The following is a 24,795-nucleotide window of genomic DNA, read 5'->3' as shown; positions in this document are numbered from 1 at the left end:
CTTACGGGGGTTCTGGACGTGCACAGGAGACGGAGGGTTGGTTCGCGTGACGACGACCGGAGGAGGCATCTTGGCGTGCAAGGCGGCGAGGCATGAGTTTGCCACGTCGTAGATGAGATAAGCACCGTAGTATCGGCCCGCACTGCCCATTTTCAATTTATTCTTACCGGGCGCAACCGCCATTTTCGCGTATCACGGCCACAGATACAGCCGCATCCACCTGGCGCGCCGATTACCGCTTCTCTCACTCAATAATGAACGGCCGCAATTATCTGGTTGGACTTCCGATGAGAATAGAAAACGTTGCACTGGATCATCGCAATTCTTAATTCTAGAATCGTCCGCACAATAAATTCCTCCTCCTGCTGCGACTGTGGATGTTGAAACGATGCATGCCTCATTTGTTATCATCCCGCAACATGAATTTCACATTCTTGTTAAGGATAACGCGGAGTATCTTGCTGTAAAGCTTGGAGAAGATATAGCTTCCGAGCGTTGAATATAAATTGTAAACGAGCTCTTTTTTTCATAAATATACATCACAAATTCACAAAAAATAAAAAAAATGTACATTTAATGGAATTACGTACGACGACGTTAATTAATTATTATGTTAACGTCAGCTTCACCATTAATACTATTCTTTTGGATTCCTCAGAATTCAAACACTTGTCAAATAAATTGCAATTTTCTTCTCGCACATGAAGTTATCTATCACTATATCGAAACACTGATTAGCGCACTTTTCAAGACAATGAACCGGTCGTTAATCTTGCACGTCAAATCGGACGACAGGTTAAATAACCGGCATTACTCGCGGATCACATGCACGGCAATTTGATTCTCCGCAACCACGGCGAATACCACTTGGAACTAATTATCCGGGCGCGCGCAAATATTCCGTCCTTGCATTCTCGTGACGAAGCGTTAGCACTGATCTCGATACCGCTCCTCGAACGTGGAGCCCCGATATACCACGACGGTTGGCGGTCGGGATCGGTGGGCTGGGCAGCCGAACGGAAACGGTGCGGTTCCGTGGACCGGAAGCCTGAACCGGAAGCGTCACGAGTCAACGGGCGCTTCTCTGATTGCACGCTGCGGTCGCGGCTAGATAAAAATGTGCTCGTGTGCCATTTACGTAGTTGGAACTCGATTGCACCGAATATAGGAGAGCCTCGCGGATCTTGTAATCCTACGCGAAGCCTCGCAGGGACGAAATTGAATTTTTCTCCGTGACACCAAGGAACGGTTGTGTTTAATAAAACTGTAGATACGTGGTGTTTGACTGAGTTTTTAATTGCCGAGCGTATCGTCGCGCACTGACTTTCACATTGAAACAATAGGAATATAACTACTCAGCGATATGTGTTATCACGCAGACGTGCTTCCCGGAAACTTAATACGTGTGCTACGTAACAATAGACGAAAACGGGTCGTATTAGTTGCTCAATTTCGTGGCTAGTTTATCACTGAGTAAACTACTTTATAAAATATTCATAATCGGTGCCTATCGGTGTGTTAAGAATTCGATTACTCATAACTTCGATATTCGTAACTTTGTAAATAGTTTATATATTAGCATGGCGCGAAGTATTATGTTCTGTTCCATTATTATAAATAAAAGATCTTACAAATAATTCTATAATTAAGATTTTTTAATCGTATAATTGAGTCTTTAAAATTACTCATAAAAACACAAAGTGTAATATTAAATTATCACACTATTTCATATCATATGAATCATTAAAAATACAATTGTCTATTTGTTTAACACGAATTTTTAATACAATGGAATAAAAAAGTTGATATCCTCCTAAAAAGAAGAAAAGGAAATAATATGTGATATAATAATAAGTTATATAATAATAATAAGGGTATAATGTTTAGAAAGTTGGCTAAGAGTATCAGTAAAGTGTTTACGTCGTTACGCTAAAATTTCATATTAACGTCTTTATAAATTTAAGCTCATTTTAATCTTGTTGCCGAGAGTTACAGGAGCTAGAATTAAGATGCACGTATCGTGCAAAGTTATGAATCGTCTGTATTGATTTTCGAGGTGTTACGTATTGTTCAAATTTTAAGTACCTTGGCGATAAGCCAAACACTACTATTTATAAATCCGCCTATTTTTTAACGCCGCTTTGCATTTGTTAATGTTATTTATTCGCATTGCCTATCTATTTTTCTTATCCGTAAATCACTTTGACAATATAAAAAAAAAATTAATCGTTATCGTACGTATATAGAAAATGCTAAAAGAGACTACAAGTTATATGAATATATATATTTTGAAATTTACCATCGTATTCACTGATAAATGCGGTATAATCACGCTGTATTAAAACGATTTACGTTCTTAAAAGAGATCTGGTTTTTCATCACGGTGCACAATTAAATTCATAAATTGCATTGCAATATTGCTGCAAAAGTAGCGCAATTTTAACGAGTTTCAAGGGTTACAAATGCGTATTTAAAAAATGCGCTATAATGAAAAGCTGGAATAGTCTATTGAAGCAAAATGTAATAATAACACGTCCATGATTTCGAAACAATAATCATCGTTATCTGAAATTACGATATTTCGCAGCGAGCGATATTTTATTTCAATAGTTCTTTGACAACAAAGCGTTTTTGTTTTTATTTTGACATGCGTTATATTCAAAGTAAAACAGGCAATATTAATTCGATCCGAATAGTAGATGCGCTTTGTGGCGGCGCACGACTGTTGCACGGGGCAGACGCAACAACGGATTGCCATATAAAAAATGTAATTGCAGCTCGAAAATAATTCACGAGTTCCGCGGCTGTTTGTTCCGCGGTGTTTTTATATTCGCCACGGTCGTCCGTCCCGTCTTCAATAATTAATACATTCATATCCAGTTATGTGGATGTGCATTCTCCAACACCGCGGCTCACTCTATCCAAATGGTCATCATCGCCATATCCACACGCGCCGTATGCTGATCATTACCAACTGAAACCTGCGCTTCGGCAAACAATAGGCATCGTCGTATAGTCATGCTTGAGCTATCGCGTCGCGCAATTATCGGAATCGATTATCTATCGGATGGAACTGCGACGGTTCACGGTTCACGGTCGAAAGGTGCGAAAGTCGAATGACGAATTCGAACGCGGTTCGTATATCATTGACGTACTCTCTCCCGTCAAGACTTCGCGACTAACGAAATTTTACCAATTCGTTCGCGTTACGAGAACGGTTGAAGGTGCACTGCGTAAGAGTCCGTGAACGACCCATCGTCGGATCCCACACACTCGCGCTTATCGCTCTTACATTATGTGCGTAAGGCCGTATGCAAACACAGAGACATAGCAAAACAATTACAAAGAACCAATGGTAGGAGCAGATATTATTTTTAATTTTTCTTCTATTTTGTTTTTATCGAGTGTCACAAATGAGAGAATGACCATGCAGAAGTAGAATATGAAAAGACAAAGAGCTCTATCAGTGCGTTATTAAAAAAAAATACGGGAAAATCAAGTTGGAATGAAGTAGAAATAGATTATCGTGGCACGTTTAAATTTTATTCTTAACTTTTGCTTCAATGTAGATCAACTTCTATTCCATTCTTTTACGTGTTATTATTGAATACTTAAATAAATGTAGGCGACAATTGCAAAATACAAAGTTTTCTAATAAGAACTTTTTTATTCGTACGTAGTTGTGAATAAAAAAAAAACTTCTTGTTCCCAGATTATTTGTATTAAATAAAAAATGATGTGCATTTTAGATTAGATAGGATAGAAAGACGATTTTACAACTTTATTTTTATCAAAGTTCTACAAAGTGAATAATAACTTATTAATTTATATACGATAAATATTTAATTAATACTTTAATTAATGTTCCAATTAATATTTAGTTTTGTCTAATGCACGTTTTAAATTTATAATAATAATGTTACGACTTTTTGATAATCTTACTTTAATGTTCCTCGATTATTGAACGATTGAAATGTAACATCCCAGCGAGAATATCCGAGTATTTTTTTGCGAGTTTCGAGCGATGAAATATATTCATACTCTGCCGTTTGCGAACGCGCTCTCTCTCGAGATATTCAGTTTTACTTCGTATTTCCTATATATTTTTCCTTATCTCGTTTTTACATTTTATCATATCTCGACTCACACGCGCGTCCGCTTTCGTCGGGCTTGTCGCTTCGTTTTCGTTCGGCCACTTCAGTATGCACGCCGGTTCTAAGTGCGGCTCTTCGTACGTGCGTCACACACTCGTCGTCGGTGGTGCACGGGCGACACGGGCGTATCGGATCGTATCGCACACGGAGAAACAACGCGGCTCGGTTACAACGCGAACGCACCGGCGACAATAGCACCAACGCGACGGGACGCGCGCGACAGGAAGGTGGCCGTATCAAATGCTTAACGGCCAACACAATGCCACCGTACGTACACCGATACCACGGTCGCAAGCACGACTGTCGGCGCATCGGGCGCGGACGCACATTGTTACTTCCGTCGCGAAACGTTTAACCACGAGCGCTAATTTCACCGGCACTTCGCGAATCGGATCTTGAACTGTCTGCGACGCGCGAAATAAGCGCCGAGTCTTTCATTTCTAGACATATATGTTTGCGCTTATGTTTTAGCTACGATATAACGAAAGATCAGCGAGTTGATATTTTCTATTTTTCTGCAGTGGAAACGTGATAATCTTTTTTTCTGTGTATATGAGTAACATTTATAAAATTATAAAAGTTAAAAATATGTTTATCTAGAATATGCGAGAGTAAAATTCTGCAAAAAAAAGATATGTAAGAAGTGCATATCACGGAGGAAATCTTATAAAAATATTATTTTAATCAACTCTCTCTCTCTCTCTCTCTCTCTCCCTCCCTCTGCCTCCCTCCCTCTGCCTCCCTCCCTCCCTCCCTCTCTCTCTTTCCCTCTCTCTCCCGCTCTCAGCAAACTTTGTAACACGCTATGTCCTTGCTCGCGGATACGATGTTTTGCTGTCGCAGGAGCTATGATCATAAATGCATACTGATTAATATATATGATCTGCAATGTCCAAACATTTCATATAGTCATCAGCGGATTAAATGAAAACGGAAATGACGTCAACATTGTTCCGAAATTAGATGCACACAATGCCTGGTATAAATACACGTGCGCACGTGAGCCGGGGACATTGTTATTCCCCGGTGCAACGCTCGACCACGTTACAACGCTAATTTCAAAGCGTGCTGTTAGCGAGTTGATGTAATTTATGATCGCGAAATATAGACGTGATCGGAACATTCGTGCGTTGCGTTCACAAAAGATACTTAAACGATGTAATCGGATAAAGGTGAAATTACTGTTTTTCGACATGTTTCAGCGAAAATATGACATCATATCTAGCTAGTTTGTATGATGAAATTGGTATAAAGGAATAATAAAAAAACAGCGCTCCATATTTTGGAAAACAGCGTTATATCGTCCTCTTATCTGCACCATTTTAATGATTCAATCTATGTGTGGTACGTTTACACCGTTCTCGTATTAAGCCGATCATAAAACAATCTTTAATATCCAGTATCTAGAATCGATATCAGCACGGTATCTCGAAACTTTCGAGGGCCACTTCGCATTACGATGCATTTAATTGCCACATGATCGTTAGAAAGACTATGGGATCACGAATTAATGTCATAGGTGCATTTATCGACTTGATGAGGGCAGGCGGTGAATATAGGCTAATGGTTAAAGTTGATTATATTACCAGTCATGATCGTCACTTGAGTGGTTAACATGAAATTTTTTTAAATATAGAGATAAAATGAAGAATACTAGCGCAATTCATGATTCGATTAATATTTAGGCATAAAATATCGTTATTAGTATCGGTTTTATTATTTAGCTTGTACACGAGAAAATATTAACTGCTTATAAAAGAAAAAACTTTTTATAACTATAACTTTCTTACATATATATAGAAATAGTTTTACTCTCCGAGAACTGACTTTAATGCAAAAAATACTTCATGATAAGAACTTTAAAAAGGATTTCAATAACGAGTAAAAACTACATAATTCTATCCGCTCTTCTCGCCCAGCGTTCAAAAATATTTCTTCGATGATGTATATTTTATTTATCTCCCTTTTTACCACCAGTTGCACTCGAGAATGCGCTTCTTTCATATCGGATTGCATAAATGTCTTTCGAAGTCGTTACAAGGCCGCTCGCATAGCTCTGCGCGGATGTATTGTTCTCGGATTCTTAGGTACGAATACACTTACCGTTCGTATGTTACAATTCTCACGAGCGTGGTGTCTCGCCCCTGTATTTCCCCCCCAGAAACTTCATCCCCAGACTTTCGCACGTATACGTATCCACTACTCACCACTTACGCGAATACACTCAACAGGTTACTGCGCCCACAGAACTTACTGCTACGGTGTATTCAGCGCGATTTCGTTTTGTTTCTGTAATATACTCCGCGTTTTCTAAAAGTGAATGAGGCGATTGGAAAAGTAAAAGTAAATGGAAAAAGTTGGCGTCGACGAAATTGGAGAAAAACAGGGGAGGTTTTCTTCCTGTTCGAGTTAAAACGGTAATCGTCCAAATTAAATAAGAAATCTTTACATTAAGCAACAATTTATCATCAATTCGGATTAATCTTGGTAAGAATTTCCGTTTGTGTGATTACGCAGAATAAGGTAAACAACGTTACAAAAATATATTGTAAAATGAACAGAAACAAAATTACATTAGTTATTTTAAACACAATTTAATTACGTAAATTATATTCTTGTAAATTTTTCCTTGTTTTTTTCTATAAAATTTACTTCTTATAACTTGATATAGTTGTCAATTTTAGTGTTTTATTCTATATTAATATAAAAATTGAATAATCATCATTGACTGACATTACGGATAATGCATGTTTAAATTACAAATGCAAAATTCCGATCAATGACAATGACAACGAGTAGAGAAAGATGTCGAAAATGGAGTCAGTGGAGATGGTAATTGAGCATTGGTTACAGATTGCGAGGAGCCACGAGAACGGAACGGTCGAGCGAAAGGAAACTGGGTACAGGATCGAAGATAGAGCGGGGTAAAGATAGAAGAAGAGCGAGTTTCGCATTAGGAGTAATAGGCATTATCTCCATCGATCCTGACTCACTACCCCCGCTTCTACCACCTCGCCCATCACCCACCATCTCCCTAGAGCTGGGTGGGTGATTGGTTCGTTCGAACTAACGGGGAGAAAAAACGCATGGGAATTCCGCCGACCATGGGCACGGCGAATGGTATCCCGATCGCGAAATGCGGGTAGCGGACTTGGGAAGAATCAAGAAAGACGTACGTGACATATATAAATATTATTAGTAAGACGCCACTCTTGCGTCTCTTTTAAATGTATTTAGGTAGAAAATATAAAATTGTTTATGCGTATGCTTTATGCTTTTTAAAAGTATTTGTAATTTATAATAAATATTAAAATAAATATATAATTTACAAATATAAATCAAACTTTTATCAGTCGTATTTGTAACTTGCGAAAATATGTAATTTCTCCGAAATCTGAATTGATCAAAGCGCCGGCGCGCCGGAATCAAATTCCTCCGATTTTACGGTTCAATTCGACAAGTTTTCGGTTCCTGCAATTCCATTCCACCAACAGCTATAACTAATCAATATAAATTAGGACGTGTCGTTGGAACTTTGAAATCAACGACATACGGAGGAGCGTGATATCGCGCCATAGTTTTTATTACGATAGTTTTACCACTTTTCCATCACTGCACGGCTGCGGTGCGTCAGGTGAAAGAAGGATGACGGTGACTAATTGTCGTAAAGCCGATCATGATATGTCCTGCCTCGTAAATCTGATTGGCTACGCTTACTGACCCCGCTCGCAATCTTGCCGACGAGATCGCTCGACACTACACGTACGTCGTTCGACACCGAATTCGGGTCAGAATTTTAGATTCTCCGAAATCGCTTGCAGTCTTTTTCAAAGATCTAGAGATATAACATTTCTTGACGAGGCGTCGTCGAAGTAGAAACGGAAGGACGATCTAGATGCGATCGTCGAATGTTTTCAAGTGGAAATTGCAGATCGCGCGAGCTGCACAGTCAAAGACGGAGAAATAATGCGGTGATATTAAAATTACACATTGATGTGCAAACGTGAATGCATATGTATAAAATGTAACATAAAAATATGGTAAGATATTATTTTTTATTAATACGTAACCCCGCATTAATTATTATTAAACATTGACATATGTATTGTATATAAGTATGATATATTTGAATGTACTTTGCTATATAAAATGACAATATTGCAACGATTAGTTTTTTCGTGTTAAAGTAATCTATGTTGTTTATTACAGTTTCTGGCAAACTATATAAACATTTACATCAAATAGCATACAGCACAGAAAGATTATTTTCCTTTTCAATTTATTCATTTATTCCTTTTATGTTCAATTATACGATTACATTCAATTATAGAGCAAAAATAGAAAGTAACTGAATATCGATATAGACAAAATTAGCACAAGATAGAGCGGTTAATGTGTGAAAATGTAATCTCGTATTTTATCTAAGTTTGACCGGTTTAAGCGCAAAAAAGTAATTGAGCACGATCATGAAGGAAACCGGATTTTACATCGTGCCGCACGCACGCGATAGTAAACCGAGGTGAAAACGGCAATGAAAGAAAGAGGGCAGACCGATGGTAGAGAAAATCGAAAGAATGGTGACTAAGTGCATTACATAGTGAGAGCCATATTTATTTTCGTGGCATACCGTTCATCCTACGGTTCATCCTATGGTTCCGGGAACATCAGAAGATAGCTAGATAGATAGATAATATGACGCGCCAGCAGTATCTCTTGTCCAAGTATCGTTTGTCCTGTCTTTCCTCGTTTCCCTCTCTACTTCTCTGTCCTTTCTTCTCGTAACCCTTCCCATCATCTACGATGAATCCAGTGCTCTCTCCGATAAGTAGGTCTTTATTGAGATTATCTAGAGAACCTCCTGTTAGATTATTATAATGTTTGGGATATGGCACACAGTTCCAATCTAATAACCGAGTTGTTCTCCCAAATTCATTCTCGCGAAAGAGCTAGGTTCAGCGCTAACTTGCGTCATCTTTCATTCAATTTTACCGAATTTCCATAGGTCTCATTTTGCAGAGTAAGCCTCTGCATGCATTTGCGTTAAGCCCATTTCTCGCATTAACACATCAAGATTCATAAATAGTTCGGAAATTTCTAAAATGTTAAGAACAGTTGTCGAGATTGAACATGCAATGTATAACATAGTTGCTTTGAATTCACTGCTATCATAATTAAATGGCGAACGAACTTTCCAAAGCTTCCATGAAATTTTAGGTGGAATATTATAGAACTCGTAAATAGTTCGGATGTCTTCCCTACGTTGTAGATTCTCATTGAGAATTTGTATGTCCCTTTCAAGGATCGTGTAGAGTAAATTACACTTCCAAACAACAGATACGCGAGTAACTTCGTCTGTGAGAACGAGATCTTATTAGTGAAGTAAGAGCACTTCTTCGTCCAACAGCTTCAAGAATCGTTGGTGCAGTCACTGAAGAGAATGCGACGCATATTCGGATGCGCAAGGTAGCGACATAAAATTTTTAATAAGAACGCGGAAGGTGTAGCTACAATCCGTAGGATATTATACGTGTAACGAGGGTAAGCTTCGCGCGAAAAAAAGTCCACCATAATGCAAGTATGAAGATAGCATCCTCCCGCCCGTAGAGAGTAATAAATACGCAAATAAACTTTGCTCGTTAACCTATCGGACTTCGATAGACTCAGACGATCTTCGTTTAATTTGGTTGCGTGCATCAGATAAAAATACTGTATTTCGCGCATGATCGCGAAAAAGTACCCGTCTCTGGAGACGTAATTCGGATAATTGCGAGAGATGATGTAGATATAATGACATAGACTTATCCAGAAGTTTAGAAGTTGCAAACTTTACGGAAATAATTTGAACTGCGTTACAAAGCGTTCCTCCATGTTGTAATATTGGACGTGTTATCAATTATTTAAACAAGAGAAATCAATTTTTGTTTAGTTGATGGAGAACCTTGTCTAAAGCATTCACTCACAATTTAGTTATTTTAACTGACATCTTATGTAATACGAATATAAATTTGTACATTTTTCTTGAAAAAATAAATATTCTGTCGTTTTAATAATTAAAAGTAATTTGTTTAATTACCCTTTTAAAAAATAATCTTTCTAAATATATATGAATCTGTCAACAGAAAATCTTTCTATGAACATATTTGCGACAAGCATTGCATTAAAGGCTAAACCGCGAGGTACGTCGTGGTTTTAAAGTACCTACTGGATAATTCAAACTATTTCAAAACTTTCAACGCTTGCTGCTTTAGTCCTTGTGTACACGCGCGGTTAAAGAAGAAATATGTCATTACTTCTGACCTTGATATCACGCATAATATATGTAATATATCGTTAAGTTTATTATAACAAAGTAGTTTAGATAACATATTATTTTCTTACGTATATATTATTGTAATGTTGCATAATTTACGAAATAATATTACTTTTGACCTGGAGTACATCATGCATGCATTTAACTTTTACGGATCACATTTCCATAATAAAAAAATGTGTACTCAGAGAAACATAAACTTACTTTTATGCGCGTCTTACAAATATGTAAAAAGATTAAATTTCCTGTCGCGTATCTATTATACCGGTACACGTCATTGTTTTCACTCCGGGCATGTAACATTGGTAACGCGTTAGGTGAATGTGCTATAATATTAAGTGGTATCTTATGTAATACCTATCTACCTTATCTTCAAACGTCGAGCACTTTGTTTCACTACCCCTCACTTTGTGCTCTTTCTTCCTACCGGTTACCTCCTCTCTATCCTCGTTCGTAGAACGTAATTTAATTCGTCGAGCGGAGTAGAGGCATCAAAATATTAGCATATTGATCAGCCTACCGCGACCCGCTCTCTTAAATCCACGAGCGTAAAACGCACTTAATGCGAGCAACCACTTTGGTTGTTACTACAGCGAATGCAATATCCGTCGCGTGGAGTAACCGTCCGCGTTGTATTCGTTATCTGACAAGTTTTTACAACATGCATAAAAAAGGCGCCGTCGCGCACGCAGGTATAAGTTCTTCGTTTACAAACAAGACAGGCATACGGGGGAAGTGGTGACAATACTGCATGATGAATAGACATATTGTGCAACGTGCATTTTCGGTAACCTGCATAATGTACGCGGCTCAGTTGTATTCTGGACAAATAACGTCGTATCTCGTGTTGAAAAGATTCTATAAATACTCGATGATCTAAGTTTTGCAACGAGAGTAGAAAAAATATTATTCAAGTTAAGTGAAATTAAATTACGTTTATAGAGTGTAGATATAGATCATTAATATTGCATGTTACTTTTACTGAATTTATATTGCTTTACATTTCTTAGAAGAGACGTAAATGTAGGTGAGAGGCAGAAATAAAATACATATAATAAACCAAATGTAAAATTATTAAATTAAAAAGTTATATATAAATTATGTAATAGTGTAAGAATTAATTACCCAAAAACAGATTTTCTTATATTTTTTGTGATATTGATGTGAATAAAGAAATTGTATATATGCCTTTAAATGGCTTTGCGCGGAGGCAATCATGACAAAGGCGAGAAATATCCCTAAAATCCCTCTGTAAAATAGCTCCATCCCCACACATATTGAGGGATGCAACGCGTACGATAATAATGAATTTTCAAATATCGGCACGTGAACGTGCCTAATGATGGCGCGCGTTTTAGCGCAGGGACAACGGGCTTTGAAGAGGTACGTTATCCATGCTCGCCCTTTCAAACAACCCTTGAACGACACGCGACCTCCCGATTAAAGCAAATTTAACGCTAGAGATAGTTTTCGCGCTTGTAATATTTCTCAGCTATTCACAGCAGCAGTAGATAGAATCTACAGAGCGTCACGTATTATAATCACAGTTTTTGTTAGAACAAAAATAATCACAGTTCAGATTACACATTTCTCAAATATTCCATCGAAAGAGAAATGTCAAATGGATTTCGATACGAAATGCGATTAGTAGAGGAAAACGGTTCAATGACACTCAAGTTAAACTAATGAAATTAATATTGACTCACTGCCACTTGTTTTTCCGACAAAATAATTCAGGTGTATTTAACGATGCTTCCAACGCAAATTAAATGCTGCATATTGATAAAATAAATTTCTATCAATAATATTATTGCCAATTAACGTCAGTTAAAATATATAACTTATATACTCATTAATTGAAATTATCATCAATTGAATTTATCATCAATTTTTAAATATTCTATTAAACGATGCAAAATATAAATGGCTAGTATGCGTAGATATAAATACAATTTTTTTTCCAATGTTATTTTTCGCGTTTTACAGATTTTTAAATGTATTTCTATGAATTTACTTTTTATACCATTTCAAATACATGGAACGGTGTTTCTTCTAATTAAAGTTAACAATAAAATATTCCTCTTTATAAATGCGGAACGTATATATAGACAACTCCGAGAGAATAATTTCGCAAGATTACAAAGAAATAATTATATGAATTAATTATATATTGGTAAGATTCAGTCGCTATATAAATCAAAGCATCTTGGCGTTTATTATTACCGTACAACACTTGGTCACTCGAGCAGTCGATTCGATGGCACGTCGAACCAAACGATTTACGGTAGGTCGTGCATCTCGAGGCGCGAGAACTCGACCTGGCCAGCGAACACGACTTCCGCATCCGGCTTACAGCTGCTGCTTTATAGGGTAGGTGTACGAGGGAGTGCTCTAGTCACCCAGCCAACCAGCCAGCGCCGCGCCAGCTAACCAGTCAACCAGTCAACCAGCCAAGCGCTGGCACACCATAGATACCATAGCAGTTTGACATTTTCGAATCGGTGAAGTATTTACCGTTAACCAAGGTAAAACATAAGAAGGAACTTATTAATCATAATTCCTGTGAAACATTCTCTAATATTGACAGTAGTGCAGTCATAAGTAATGTTTTCCTTGTTATAGTGGAAAGGCTAAAGATTAAGTGACGAGCGGGATTGCAGTTAGGTGTTCTCATTTACCGAAAAATAAGCAAGATATAAAGTTACAGTTCAGTCAAAATTTGTAAATGTTTCTTGCATTGCTTTAATATGTTGTAGAATTCTACAATAAAAATATGTAATAAGTTTCTTTTTAAATAACAAAAGAAAATGACTCCGGCTTTGTGATTTCATTGGTATTACACTCATCTGCGAATTGTTAATTAAAAAACGTCTGTAATAAGAAAAGAAGATTATATATGTAGAATGTATCTTCATTTTTAAAATTATTGAATATAAACACCATTAGTTAATTTGTATTATAATTAGTTATATATCGTTAATCTTGCTTTTTTCAGAATTTTAATTTTCCAGAGTTTATTGTAATCAACATATATGTAATGTTGAATTATTCAGAAATTGCCATAAATATTGGCTAATCTTAAAGTTAAGAAAAGATTTAACTCCGAATTCGTCATATAGAACTGCTCATTAAAATTCAGATCGAGGTTCTTGGGGCATACTGTATATAGGTCATGTATAACAACGATGTTTCGGTAATAAAGATATTATCAGTTCCAACATACAATATCACGGAAGGTTTCTTAGATACAGCAATCATACAAACAGTGGTGAATAAATATACTTGCGTGTTCATTTTCCGTCCAATATAATACACGTTTAGCGTCGATCGAATTCTGCCATGTGCCTTTTTTCCCCGGATCGTCTTTCGCGGGTGACTCTTTCTGATGCCAAATTTTAGATTTATCCCTTTGCTGAAAAGGGGTCAGATTTTGCTCCGCCATTCGAGGCAACCAGCCAAGTTGCACGCAAACCCATGCGGTTTTCCACGTGTGTACTACGAGACTTCACGTTGAAACGGACAGTAGAGAAAGGAGAGAATTTCGGCGAAGATTCCGATTCATACTTCGTCCACTTCCGCGATGTTTCTTCTATGTATCCCAGCGTCGCCAGTATTGCCGTCCTCGTTCCCTCGGGAGTCGTATACGTAGGTATCGTCGAATATTTCGAACTCTTTGTCCGCGACAATGTCTTTTCTCTTCTCCCTCCCACCCTCGCTCTCATTCTCTCAATCTCTCTCTTTCTGTACATAGCGCGCCATTTGAGGGTGCAAGGGAGCCGTGTACGAGTCCGCTTGATATTACCGCGCTCGGTTTTTACGGGAAAATGGGTTCTAAGCACCGACAGCGGACTCGTTCCCGGCTAAAACAATATCATTTCATCCCACGATACCTGACCCCGCTCTCGCCGCCCCGGATCACTTGTTTGGCCGCGACAGGTACAGCCCCGACTTTTCGCATCGCATCCCATCGGTGGACTACGACCAGCAAGCTATTCGGTCCTCTGGGTCACGACTATACCAAAATCCGTACGACTGGGCGGGTGTAGAGCAGTGCGGTAGCATGGGCAGTAGTCGCAGCCATACCCCTCCGTCTCCATCAAGTTTAACTTGGCGCAGCGAATTTCCAAGTACCGTTTTACGAGTTTTCGTTGCCACTGGGAATAGACGGATCAGTCGTTACGCCGCTCGGCAAATGTTATTCCCGAAGTGAGTACCTCGTGGTATGCTCCCGGCCATCTCCACGGAGGAAGACTGATAATCAATTTTGCAACGCGATTCCAATTCGTTTGCGACGCATTTGGGGCTACGAAAATGTCGTTAGCCGAGTGGCTCTCGCTCTCATTCTATTACGGCGGACGCAAGTTTTTCGGTCTCCCTTTAAATCGCCCAGATTTGCACGATATCGCTTGATAGATTAGCCGGGTTTTTCAACAATTATGAGAAAGTAATTAACGAACCTCGAGATAGAGATATGTTTGTGATCTATGTATGTGTGTGTGTGTATGTGTCAAATATATTGATGTTCCTATAATATCTATGTATACATCGTATACCTGGAAAAAGGAACACATGTCGGGGAGAGAAATAGTTTTCTTCTACAATTTGTAAGTGTCACTTGCAACGCATATAAATTTACACGGCATGTAAGACGCGTATTTTATTTAGCGATAAGTTTTAAATGAGAGTTATCGCTGTAATATTCAGTGCTAGGTTTGTAGCAAACTGTTACCACGATTTGCATATTTATCATGTCGAGTTGGAATCGGAAAATACCCATTTCTATGCCCAACTCAGCAGAAAATGAAGTATGACTCCGGTATTTTCGGGGAAAGATACTTGAGGTGGTCGGTTTTTCCTTAATGCACATGCAAAAAGACAACGCGCGCTCGAGAAGTAGCTGATATCTCAAAGTAGTGCCAAATAGAAATGTCATCCATTTGAATAGATCCTACTGCCATAAATTTATCACAGATATCGACATTTACTAGACCGTAACCTAAATTTAGAGAAGTCAAAGCATTAATAGATTAAACAAAAATATTGGACGAAAAAACTTGTTGACCTCAAACGATGGAAATTTGAATATTTCTCTTAATCTTAAAAAGTCTATATCTTATATTAAATAATGAGAATATGAAATATGTGTTTATATGCAAATATACATATAAGAAATTTCAAACAATAAAGTAAAACAGGACCAATATAAATCTTATAATTAATTAAAGAAGATGCCATTTTCGGTTGGACTGGATCTTGGTAGGATCTAACAATAATATTTCTATATAAATTTTGTATACTTTTTCCAACTCAAACTGCGCGTCGATTATTTGTCGGCCTTAAAACACAGCTTTTTGTGAGAACAGTAAATTCACATACTTAAATCAATAGTCGATTTAACTTTAAATGCTAATAAGCATCCTATTTAAAGAATTTACTGTAAAGAATTACTGTAAAGAATTTATTGCGAAAAATATCACCCTAGCCAGAGTTGAACTTGGACCTCCCTACAATCTGTGACGGGCGTTTTTTAATCGACGCGCACTTTACTGAATTGGAAAAAGTACACAAAACTCCTACAGACATATTATTATTAGGCTACCAGGAACCAACCCGACCGAAAATAGCATCTTCTCTAATTAAATGTAAGAAATTTCAAATAGATTTCTAGATTACTACAAAATTCAACCTCTCTCATGCAATGTATGATAATAATAATAATAATTTGGAAGATTAATTAAGCTGATTAAAAGAATACCGGTATACCCTGGAGAGTGCTTCTAATTTATTTTTATATTAGTAGAATTTTCATGAATAAGAATAGCTTTAATGTAATTTTATTTCAATAATGTCGTCCGTAATTTTACATCTTGGCTGTTTCCAACTACTGTTTTTGTTTCAATCCATGATAGAGCGCAATGAACATTCTTTGCCGGATTATTATTAATAAAGATCTAAATTCACATAATAAAAAAGATATTCTATTATAACTCTTCTTGCTATGTCGCGAGAGCTGAGGCGATTAATATATCGCTTCTAAAAGACAAGACGAAGGTATAAAGAGAATAAAGAACTTATATTAACGCTTTCGTTATTTGAGCTGTAGTTTGTTATTAATTTAATTAAAATAAAATAAATTTAATATGCTATATTTTTATTGTTTCCATATTTTCTTAACTTTGAACTCAAGTTTTTGGTTAAAAGTAAATTATTTTGCACAAAATATGTATTAAAAAAATAGAAAATTATTATATCAGATTTTATCAGTTTGCTACGTAGTTGTAATATTTTTAGATCTTAACGTAATAATAATAATGTATAGGATCTCCTCATGATCAATGCAATTTATCAATGTATTAAGCAGATCGTATTATAGAACACGTAACTAATGTATCGCAATAGCAACAAGGAATAATAGTGTAATACGACTAAAACTTGTCTAAAATATTTGTCTAAAATATTTGCTGCAAAATCAATATTCGTGAGATATAAGACAATAATTTAACTTGTCAGAAGTCTATGCAAATTTATAGTACGCCTTCGATTTCTGTTCTCTACAAATGAGTAACATGCATGCAAACGAGAAGAAAGCCTTCTGCACAAAAATATATACGAATAAGTAATATATTGCCTTTGTGTAGCATGTACATTTTAATGTATATATAACTACTCGCGTACATCATGTCAATTTATTTTTAAATTTTAATTTACATAGCAATGAATAAATGTTGTAATTTACTAAGCCTTATTTACTATTATAAAATTGATAAAATGATTTTTTGTTCCATCGATTATAGAATGAATACTTTAGAAATAATTATATTTTCAGAAATTAAGAATAGCATGGGATAGCACACACATGTTATGACATTTAAAAATTAAATGCATTTCTCATATGTAGATAATTCAACGGTATTATACATTTCTGCGATTATTTAAATGTATAATACTTGGTGGTGAAATAAAGTGGTCAGAGAAAAAAATTTCAAATAATTCATGTACGCTTTGATCTACTGGTTCCAATCCTCCACTAAATATAATACTACAAACAACTGCATCATATTAAAACATCTGCGTATTTGTGGTCAATTATTCCGGCAATGGAATAACGTGAGTTAATTTCATAAAATAATGCTCAGAATATTATTAACAAAATGCTCGTAACAAAGAGAAGAACTCAATCTCTCATTTTAACGTATTTAACGAAAGTATTAGCTTAGCTTAACATCGAGATTTTGTTATCTCTACATTAAGTTTATCAAAAATATGTACACAAAAGCTATATGCATAATGTGCAAGATTAGTATTGTAATTTAATTTATTCCTATAATATCCATCGAAATCTGCCATAAAGTAAACGCTGTAATAATTACCTAGGTAATTGTAGTATAACATAATTGATTGTTTTATTTGATCTACAATGCGTAATAGAAACAATTTTTCTTAACATTTTCAAAATTTACGCCAATAAACGATCATTTTCGCCAAAATATGTATAATTTTTTCGTACAATTAAATCGATAATGTACAATTTAAGAGAAGATTAAATATCGCTTATGACTGATTTACGCTCGCAATCTTAAAAGCTGTTAGACAGTATGTCACTTCGAGACTCAAGGATGCTCCGCGCGAGATCGAAACAAGCCGCAATCAAAGACAGGCGTGGAAAACGCGGAAACTTAAGCACAGCCGGATAAAGTGGCCCCGTAGCGGATAGTTGGCAAGAGGCCGTGCGAGTGGATGGCGCGGGTACACGAGGGTGAATATAGAAAGGAGGGTTGGTAACCGCCCCTGCGAGGTACCTACGCGGCATTGAGAACCGCGGATGGTAGTGGCGCGGGCTGGCGCGCCAACTAAAATTGAATCTGCGAACGAAACTTCGGTAACCTCGTCAGGAAACCGAAGCTAAAGCCATCCATCGCTCGCGCTTTCATCGGCGCAGAGCCATCGTCGACTTCCCGTTTTATCTGGAAGAATTGTTCTGCCTCTTGTTGCCTACTCGTTTGCCACTTCTTTCCCGATCGTGCACTCACGCACGTATGCGATAGACTCTCGAGTGTTCCTCGGAGATACGGACCTACGTGTATCCTCGTGTCTCGCTAAATTAGTTTGGGGCACGGGGACGTCTGACGATTGAGCCATGTTTGACATGGATCAATTTATCGATTGTCACGGCCGTTGAAGTTGGCTAAACTCACTGAATCGATGAGACAAATTTTGAAACATTATGAATTTGAATGACAAATGAATATTGAATAATGCAGCGTATACGGCTAATATTTCGAAAATTAGCTTTATTATTTTTGAAACAAGAAATCAATGGCTCTTTGCTAACTGTTAATAAAGTAGTTTCGAACACTATAATTGTTCATTATTTTAACCTTCTGTAACTTCTATTGGCATTTATCTAACTAAAAGCGTGGTTGGATAGATGATTAAAGTTGATAGTGTAATGCTATACTGTAATAGCGAAATACTATATTGCAAAGTTTAACAATTCTTGTTATTGTAAAGATATTTTTTCCGCAATCGCTCGCGCTTATGGCAATTGTTCACTTCCGAAATAATATTTTGTGATGCAAATTGACAGTAAGAAGGACTGAACCTTTGCGGAATTCAATTTGTGAACTACGGCGTTCGCGAATTGCGTTTAAACGAATTTCACGTACTAATGGCCGCCTCCTTGCTATTACAGTATATCGAGCAGACAAACAACTTTACGAGCACTTACCCTTTAGGTGCTAGGATCTATACGTGGGAGTGTGCATCCACCAGTTTCCAGAGGGCTCAGAAAAATCATTGTCTCAGAGAAGCCTTTCGATACCGAGCGAGAGAAAAACCGATGTTGTTGTGCATATCGAATAACGATATTGATGCAATTCATATAAATATTTTTTGCCAATTTCTAACTGTATATTTTATAAAAATTGTCGCTATATATGTGTATATATATGTGTAAATACTATCCTTTATCTTCTAGTATCAAGTAATATCAAATTTTTAATTGCTATAATCATGAAAATGAAGACATTATTAAAAGCGTTCCATAGTTTGCATTTACATAATCAGAGAGCATTAGCTACTTTACTAATGGTAGTTTGTGATGAGAGACCATTGACACGACGACCATTATAACATTACGTTGCACCATGTGACTCGCGGCACGCCGAGGTACAATGTAGTACCACCTGACGCAAAACCCATCGTTTATAACGTAGTTTTCAGATTGTTTAGATTAATCGTTCTAAAATTATGTTAAAAGTTTCATTGCAAGCCATATATTATAATAACACATCCTCGTATCTGCATCCTTTACCTTTATTTTACATTCATTGTGGTAATATATTGTTGCAGATAAAAAATGTTGTCGCAATTGGAAAAGTATAAACTTCTTATCACAATCTTTGATTTTATAGATTATTTTAATTATTATGTCGAGCTAATTAAAGAGCAAAGTTTTAAATATTAGTAATTAAAATAAGTTTATGTGCAATCTATGTTAATATTAGTTTTATATAGTTAGCAATAGTAATATTAAGCTTTTAGTGTTTTATATTTTTTTGATCGAAATCATATCATTTGTATATTTTAAGAAAGTAATTTCTTCGCGGCAACTAATTGCACTAAAAATTTTTGTTAATTTTTTTCCGCGAGTGGTCACGTCCAAAAAGTGGGAAATGCTATTGAAACCGGACCCTAATTTAGTTAAGTTGAGATGTTAATTGCTTTTCCTCAATTCCTCCTTTTGCTTTGCTTTAGCCTTGCCGCCCATTATAAAAAGATATTGTAAATAACGAACGACGAAGTCTTTCCAGGTATCAAATGTGCTGGTCATAAACCATAGTCTAACTACAATTGGAGTTTCTCATAAAAGAATAACAATGGGAGAGAAATTCGTAATGGTTACAGAAGGAGAAGAGATTCGAGAAGCGGGTCTCCGGAATCCGCTTCGGGTTGTTTCGTTCGCCGACAATTAGTAACGATTGATCCTCGAAGAACGGGGCGAGGTACGAGAATCGTCGCACGGGGAAATGTCGTGATGTCGGGTGATTTTCGATAAATTGCATGTGTCCACCCTCGCTCACGTAGCCGACATCACGCATACTACGTAGGCCAAGTATATACGTGGCGATGTGGCACGGCGTGCCGCGAACTTGCGTCCTTGTTACGCTCCCATGACACGTACGTTCGTGATGTAACGGTAACTACTGCTAGTACGTGCTAAGTGTGCGCGGCTAGGGATTGCCCTATTGGCAGCTGTACGTATTCCATTCTTAGGATTACGTACACGTATGCAAACAGCCGCGTGCGAGGGCATGTACCACTGCGTCACCGATATATTATCGCGACTTTCCGCGTCGAAGGGCTGAGCGAGAGATGTTATCCGGGCACACGTTGTGCGCGGACGGAGCCAATCCGGCTCGTGTGCGGCCGGTTTCTCCCCTTGCCTAGGTTTTTTACTTGAACGGAGAAAAATTCTGGCTTGAGCGCCATTTGAGTAGCGTTTACGGGGGCTCTCTGGAGCGACGCCAAGGCCATCCATGGATTTCTTCGCGCCTGGTTTAATAGCAATTATGCATTTTTAATCGGCGGATAATCGCGGGACTTGAATGCTCGTGACGCGGTTATTACCGGCAGATGTTGTCGCAACGCCTGCTACCTCGAGGCAAATTAACGGGAGCCAGGCTCCCGTAACGCGCACGGCAAGGAGATTCACTTTTTTTTCAATGCTAAAATCAATCGTGAAGTTGTTGTAAAATAGTTCAGATCGTTAACAGATAGATTGCAACGCGCATTTGAATTTCAATGCGGAAGACAGGCGACCGAGCTGGTCTTGCTTCTACCCTCTCCCCCCTTTCACTCCACAAGAGAAGTTAGCACTTCTTTTATGGGCGACCGAAATTGGAGCGTGGAATGATCGTAGCTTTGCAGAAAAGTATAACACCCTAATATGTATCGAAGAAACGTTCAATTTGCAAACTTTATTCAACAGAAAATGTGCCAAAATAAATAAAACTATATATTTATTTGCGTTGGAAAAATATCTTTGCTTGAATCGTTCGCTCGATTATTTCGTTATAATAGAAAATTTCTGTTGTAATCATGTATGTATTTTGGAAAAATATGCATTATATATAGACTTTCTTGACATTTTGATAAGCGTATTTTTTTACTTTTATATAATAATAGTTAAATATTAGTATAGTTTATAATTAGAAAATTCGAATTTTATCTCTTTCATGCAATCTTTCCTTTACTCTTCTTCACTTTTCATGTCTAAATCTAAATTACATATCATGTAAATTTTTCGTTTAAAACGTTAAGATTCAACGCTGTATTTAAACGTTTAATATATAATAAAAATGATAAGAATTTTACGGCGATTAAAATTAGACGATTCAACGTCAATAGCGTAAACGGTGTATATCGTTCTAACAAATAACGATGCCGAGTCTAAGTTTTTTTAGAGCGGCGCTCAAATAACAGTGCAAAATAAATTAAAAAAGTGGCACCTGATTTGTTGGCGGGTGTTGGCGTATGGCTGAGCGTAGCTGCAGTCAACTTAGGTGGTTCTAGCTTCTGCGGGACGCTGTGTGCAGGTATCGGGCCCGGATTCGTCATGGTGGTCATCGTCGTAGGCATCATCAAGGTCGACATGGTCAGCATCTTTACGACGTGAAATTTGTCTCGCCGTGGTGAAAGTTGAAGGGCGCAATTTCGTCACGTGACCGAAATAAATTCTCGCGGGTGAGGGTGACACTGGACGCGCTACGCGATCGCGATCTCTATCAGTATCCTGTAATCCGTAATGCGATCGGATTTGGGGGAGAGATGATCAGCAATGCGTGCGGAGTAAATGGATCGTGAGTGCGCCGCGGAATTTCGTCAATGATCGATCGAAGGAACGAATATACGGTCGTGATTAAGAGGTGGATCGAGCACTGATGTTAGTGTCCCACGAATACGGCATCACTCGATTGGTGTTATTTGCGTATCCGCACTGCAACACGTTCGATATGTAGTTGTTCGTCCACGATAAAAGACGGTGTTGCTCATCGCATGTTATACGCCTCACGATCTATCGCGTCGTTATATAGATCGTCGCGGCTCTTCTTTCTCGCGTCATTACTTCACTCGTTGTCGCACTATCATGGATCTCGAATTTCAAGTAGCGGTTAACATTTGCCGCTGTCTCGGTTTTGTCGAACTTTTTCGTTCGACTTTTTTGGACGACAGAATGTCAGAGCAAGCAAACGGTGCTCTTGCAAAATTATGTTTGCGAAATCTATAAAAACTGCAGAAACTTGACAATTTCGAATTCAGTGTTCGGTAGTTTCCTCGTGAACATCGGAGCGCACAGTTCGCAAAACGATCATTTCAGCAATCAAGTTCGATGATCTTCCTATTTCTTCATTCACGTGTGCCTCCGGTGGTTGTAAACTTTCCTCTCGTTTCAACAATTTCCTCCCATTCTTTCACGTTGTTCGCGCACTACGGTTCATCTACGGGAAGGGCTGCGTTGAAGCGTGCTGGCGCACGCGGTACTGCGTGCGGTGGCGTCTGTGCGTGCGAAGCGTAGCGGCGCGCGTCGCGTTGCCAAATACGCGTGCCCTGAACTCCACGAATAAGCGTCACCGCGCGAGAAACTTATGTAGGACACAGCAAAACGAATAGATTTGTTCGATATCTGACGTTGCCGATGACGATCGTGCACGGGGGTATTCAACAAACAGTGGCAGCGGCGGCAACGTAGGTGGTCGCAACGACGGCGACGTCGTTCTCTACGCTCTCCACGCTACGCGCGTTACGTCACGTCCGGCCGAGCGTAGAGTCGGAACTCGTCTGGCGGGGTGAGCGCGAAGGGACGCCTGCCTTTGCCTGCCTGCCAGCCTGCCAGCCTGCCAGCCCTGGACGCCCGCCGTCGCGACGCCCAGAGGCGCCGGCGTTCCCGAGCGTCCGCGGAATCGCACGAGCTAAGACGCGAGCCAGCAGTCGCTCGTACGCCGCCACGCTGAGAGGGTTGTTCGATGCGGGAGCCAATGTAGCACTATACGATGATGCGTCTCGAATTATATTAGCGATATTTTTCGCAATTTAATTTTTCACTGGCAATGCACGATGCCTTCGTCTAGATTAAACGTCAATCAATCTCCGGGTATTACTAGAGCATATTTTTTTGATATATTTCTTTTAAGCAAATGTCTATCAACTTTTAATTTTAACATCGGCAGTAATTTCCTTTTTTAAGTCAACCAAACAGATTTAAAATTTCCTTCTTTAATATTGACGCGATATTAATAAAATTGCTGAAAATAAATCGACGTTAAACATTTTAAGATAATATATTGAGAGTATCTATTAGTTTAGATTTCTTCTTTTATCTTTATCGATTTTCTCTTTCTTTCTCAATATTTTTATTAATATGTTTAATTTTGTGATGACTTTTGTAGGTAAATAATAATTTTATATAAGAATTGTCTTTATTTATAATTGGTATTAAAGAAAAACTTTAATCTGTAAAATTATTGATTGTTAAAACATAAAATTAATCTCTTTTTCTTTCTCTGATAATTTAAAATTTTTTTTATTACAAATGTTTTATTGGCAATAACAATAATACAAAATGCAGAGATATAGATAAAAGAAATTGTATCAATCTGTTACAATGAGAAATTACATAAATCTGAGCTTTTATATATTTGTCTAATAATTTAATATTAAACGTACAAGTAACTCGATTTGTTTAGGTACTCCAATTTTTCAATAAAACAGATTTTTCTTTAATATATATAAAGATTATTTGTATATGAATATGAAACTAGGAGATCTGCTTTAACAATATCACTTTTGTAGTCTGACACATATTGCAAGATTCACAAGAACTGCAAAAATAATATAAACGTTTCTGAATATCTGTCATATTTAACTATATTACATTGTATGCATTGTCAATCATCATTGCATTCTTTGCATCAAATACTTTACATGATTTGGAATACTATATATATAATTTTACAATAAAACTGTTTTTTTTTTGCAAGAGACTGTTACAAATAAACATACTCATCTTTAAAAAGATATAAATTAGTTAAAATATGCTGCAATGCTTTACGTTTAATATACTATTTTGAAATTTATGAACGTGACGAAAATATATTTTGAAAAATATCTGACATATGAAAACATGAATAACAAATTAACTGATGGTGTTTTTGATTTTTAAAACTGATAAATTATTAGGAAAAATTTAGCTAAAATTACATTTCGCGTTCAAATAACTACATATATATATATATGTAAATGTGCAATAATGTTATCTTATGTATATTTATA

The 24,795-nt window shown here is 37.3% G+C and overlaps 1 protein-coding gene across 8 annotated transcripts in view; it reads right to left on the bottom strand.

Moving 5' to 3' along the window:
• LOC139808652 (nucleolysin TIAR) overlaps nucleotides 1-24,795 on the bottom strand; it is a 524,179-nt gene that overhangs the window by 144,010 nt on the left and 355,374 nt on the right. Inside the window, exon 1 of one of the 8 annotated variants that reach the window (XM_071770866.1) lies at nucleotides 21,975-23,346. The exons of the other annotated variants lie outside the window; for them this stretch is intronic. Within the exon in view, the coding sequence (XP_071626967.1) occupies nucleotides 21,975-22,128 (154 nt within the window). The 5' untranslated portion in view covers nucleotides 22,129-23,346. Of the gene's footprint in view, nucleotides 1-21,974; nucleotides 23,347-24,795 lie in introns of those variants that run through there. 8 annotated transcript variants of the gene reach the window in all.

This window comes from Temnothorax longispinosus, chromosome 2 (assembly GCF_030848805.1).
Source record: "Temnothorax longispinosus isolate EJ_2023e chromosome 2, Tlon_JGU_v1, whole genome shotgun sequence".
In the NCBI taxonomy this organism is placed as follows: Eukaryota; Metazoa; Arthropoda; class Insecta; order Hymenoptera; family Formicidae; genus Temnothorax; species Temnothorax longispinosus.
Note: the sequence above shows the minus strand (reverse complement) of the source record. Positions and strands in the feature narration are given on the sequence as shown.